General features: G+C 56.1%; 1 protein-coding gene across 1 annotated transcript; it reads right to left on the reverse strand.

Moving 5' to 3' along the window:
• Positions 1 to 1,356: 1,356 nt before the first annotated feature.
• LOC104504914 (GTPase NRas) lies at positions 1,357 to 4,125 on the reverse strand (the record flags this gene model as incomplete). Its single annotated transcript, XM_010152893.1, has 4 exons — positions 1,357 to 1,757; positions 2,383 to 2,506; positions 3,285 to 3,444; positions 3,892 to 4,125. Coding segments are annotated over 3 exons (514 nt in total), but the record flags the coding sequence as incomplete, so codon positions are not given.
• Between the last annotated feature and the right edge of the window lie 133 nt (positions 4,126 to 4,258).

Below are 4,258 nucleotides of genomic sequence, written 5' to 3' on the forward strand. Positions count from 1 at the left end.
GTCGTGTCAGTCAGCAAAACAAAGTGCAGAAAGCACTCGTTAGGATTGCTGTGGGTGAGGAGCGCGCGATGCAGACTGACCCTCCCCATTCCACGGAGGGGGTTGAGAACGGAAGCAGTGTAGGAAGCGGTATTAAAAGGGGCAGTTTCTTCTGTCAGTATTTAGTGATTTCTACTTTCCACCTGAGATTGCAAACTGCCGACGAAGGGGCATCACCCTGACACCCACCAACCGGAATTCAGCCTCTCTGCTCCCGCTGGTTCCGCCGGCTGACTGACCGCTCCCTCTGTTGGCTGACGGCTCATTTCTCTTCCGTCAGCGGGTAACTGGGAACTCAGCTTTGCCCTGGGATACACCGAGCACACAGACCGGAACCAGACGCCGGGGAGGATGGGGTATCCCAAGGAACACCCGTAGGTTTTACAACAGCGACCACACTTGTGCGTCCAGTCACAGGGGCGACGGTGTTCTGTTCCAGGAGAACCCGCACAGCCAACACAGTAACTCCCTCCTGTCAGACACCTCCTGCGCAGGCACCGCGGGACTCGCGTCCTTCCCCCTCCTGCCAGGACGCTGCAGCCAGGAGCCAGCCCCGATTTCTGCTAGAGCTCGCTGCCTCCTCCCCGCCGGGCCGGGTGCGTGACGGCCCCGCACCCAGCACGGTCAGCCTGAAGCCCTTTCCCCGACAGACTCGCCCACCGCATGTAACAGACGTTGTGAAGAGACCACCCGTCCCGCCGGGAGGCAGGAGAGCGATTCCGTGCGAGGTCATTCGGCGAGGCAGAGCTGGGTGAGAGCGTCCGAGGCAACGAACCCGTCACCGGGGTAACTACTGAGAGGCTGCCCAGGCAGTTATGTGAAAGGATGAAGAGCTGACTGGGTGGGTCCAACCTGGAAAAGGAATGGATCCGAATGCTGCAGTATGGAGCACAGTTGTGCTTACAGAGAAAGTCAGACACACGCCGTCCCGCTCCCTAGTCCAAGAGTCTTACAAATGCCTGCTGGATCTTCCAGCCTACGAATTCCAGGGTTAGTATCCTGTCAGGCAAGGAGGTCACCCACACAAGACTCGCCTGCTTAAGACAAGGAGCTCCCAAGAAATTCCAGTCCTTGGGGTTTTCCTCAACCCAAGGGAACAGGGGACAACTTCAAATCTTCTTAGCAAACAGGCACTTCAGTTAGGAAAGATACCTCCTTTTTATTACAGAAACGAGGAGTCGGAGGGGACTCCTGGCACAGAGGAGATGCTGCAGATATGCTGTGTGGGTGAACCGGAGCAGATACCCACCAGAGACGTGGCAGGAGCGTTCACGGTGGCAAAGCCACTTCTGGCATGACCTGCCAAGCCACGACCAGTGCCACTCCTCTGACAGCACTGCCAATCAAATCCAACAGAAAGGGGACAAACATCACTTCTAGCTTTTACTCTAGAGGTAAAGTGTCATCTTTTTCACAGCATTTAGTCTCTATAGTTCACTGTTCTTGCGACTGGTTTCCTTCTCGAGCAAACCCAGATAAGACAGTGAGGAAGGGATCCCAGTACATCAGGAGATGTGACGGCTCCGTCAGCTGAGCGAGGAGGTAGACGCCATGGATGTTCTCTTCAGATGGAGCACGGAAAAGGACCTTGTGCTAATTAACTGGTACCAAGACTCTGGCCACCGGCACCAAAATACTGCAGGGCATCAGCATGAGACGCAGTACAGTAGCATGGAGACTCGTCCAGCAGCTACATCTGAACCAGGAATTCTTGGCATCTGGAAGAGAAAGGCATCGCTAAGTAGCTGCCGGCCACTGCCGCCGCAGAGCACGGGAACCGCCCTGAGCTGAGCCGCGGCCTTCAGGTGCTGCCGGAGAGCGTCACTCAGCCAGGGAACTCCCCAGCTTCACGAGCCGCGTTATCTTGTTTGGCCCGTCTCGGAACAGCGCCTGTCGCACAACACCGCAGCTCGCGGGGAGCCGCCAAGGCAGCCGGCCGACTGCAGAGCTGGGCACGCTCCTCGTTCCCCTGCGGGGGTTTCCGGGGTACGAGGCAGAAATTACACCTGCTGCAAATACCCACACCGGTCTCCCAAAGGAAGGGGACACTGGCAGGAACGGGACAGGAATGAAATCAGAGTTATCAGCCCGGTGGGAACCCGCAGGCTACAGCCAACGGGCTGCCACGAACGGCACCTCCTCTCCTTAAGCATCACAATCTACTTAGAGGGGAAAAAGTAAATTGAAGAAGAAATTAGTCATCAGATCTGAATCTCCGGGCATCAGTGAGTTGTACGAGAGGGGAAAAAACCCACCCAGAGCAGTGGCATTTCTAGGCCGTGCGTCGCAGCAACTGAAAGACACACAGACAAGGAGCCGAGGAAGAGGGAAGTTCCAGCTCACCTTGTCACATCACAGTGCAGGACAATCCCATACAGCCCTGGTTCCCGTCTTCGCTGCTGTTCAGCTTCTTCATCCGGTACTGCCGGATCTCTCTCACCAGCGTGTAAAAAGCATCTTCCACGCCCTGAATGCAAACGGCCCAGGTAAAGCATTTTCTTTCCTGCAGTTTCTGAGATCACTGCTCGTCCCACCACAGGATCCCTCCACGTATTTGCCAGACCCGCTCCTACGGGAAGAGCACCAGCCGACCTGCCCCACAGGTCAGCAGAGGAAGAAGCCAGCGCCCACGCTGAAACCCCTCTGCTCACACACTCCACGCTCCCCCCGAGGCAAGCACCCGGGGTACCCGCCAGGAGACAGAGGGCACGCTGTAAGCGTGGGGAGGTCCTGTGCAGGAAACCAGCCACTGCCTGGCTAATCACTCCTGGGCTAGAACTGCCTGGCTACTCTCACTGCCTGCTCCCTTCCTGCTTCGTCCCAGGCTGGCGCAGGCAGAACACAGCCGGCCGGACAGAGCCGCATGGTCAGCGCGGCGCCGGGGGCGTTCTTACCCCAGTCGGGGCAATTCTCCCTATAAACACAACCTCATAATCAGCCTTCGTTAAGAAGCCAAGAAACCCGAACGGGGCTGGGCTGACTGACCGCAGCCTGACCGTTTCTCAGCACGAGCAGGTGCAGCCCTGCTCCTCATGAACGTGACCCGCCGGGAACAGCCGGCACAAGTCCGACGTGACCTGTGTGCGGGCCTAGCCCAGCGAGAGCCCCAGAACGAGGGGGGAAATCAAAGGCTAAAACCCTCAAGTGGATCACAAGAAGTTTACTCCCGCAGACAAGACACAAGAGGTGACCGCATCCCGTGTTCAGCACACCCGACCAAGGCAGAGCAGAGCGAAGCGTCTCACCTGTCTTGTTTTAGCAGACGTCTCTATGAAGGGGATTCCATAGCTCTTTGCTAATTCTTGAGCCTGTTTTGTGTCTACTGTTCTCGTGGGCAAATCACACTTATTCCCAACGAGCACCATCGGCACGTCATCCGAGTCTTTCACTCTCTTGATCTGTTCTCTTTAAAAAGACAGATTAAAAATAAGTTGGGACCTCTTTTCTAAACATAAAAGCTGGTTTAGTTCAGTATTCAAACCACCTTCTGCTACAGAAATCCATCTCAAAGCTGCACGGGGCCTGGGGCGTCCAAACCGACGCGGCAGCTCTGCGAACCGCGCAGGCTCCATCTCCGAGTGCACATCCGTCCCCGCTCTGGTGGGCGCTTGCTGCCTTGCGCGTTTCCCTCAGCGTTCGTGCCCGTACACCCTAAAGGGGTTCTGACCCGCCCAACCCCCAGGGAACCCTCCCCGCGCAGCTACCGGCACCGCGTGGGCATGGGGCACAGGTCAGCTTGAAAAACTTGCGGAAAGAAGCAAAGATTTAACATTTGTCTGTCATTTAGCAAATAGCAGACGGGACTGACGCCTCTTCCAGTCTCCCCTCCCTGAGCCACGACCCGGATCGTACCTGTAAAGGTTAATATCGGCAAACGATTTACTGTTGTTAATGGCAAAAACACAGAGGAATCCTTCCCCGGTTCTCATGTACTGATCACGCATGGCACTGTACTCCTCCTGCCCCGCTGTGTCCAGGATATCTAACAAGCACGTCTCTCCGTCAATAACAACCTGCTTCCTATAGGAATCCTGCAAAACACACAAGCGAATTTTACATGAGAAACACGGTGCTGCTTGCTTCCGCCTCAGGCGTCACTAAGGAAAACCCAGAATCGTGACAACGAAGGGTACGATTCAGGAGCTTTTCTAGCCTCCCCCTCCCTCGGGGCAAAACACCAGCATTGAGAACCACCAGAATCACAGAATCCCAGACTGGT

Source organism: Eurypyga helias, unplaced genomic scaffold (genome assembly GCF_000690775.1).
Source record: "Eurypyga helias isolate BGI_N326 unplaced genomic scaffold, ASM69077v1 Scaffold41485, whole genome shotgun sequence".
Taxonomy (NCBI): Eukaryota; Metazoa; Chordata; class Aves; order Eurypygiformes; family Eurypygidae; genus Eurypyga; species Eurypyga helias.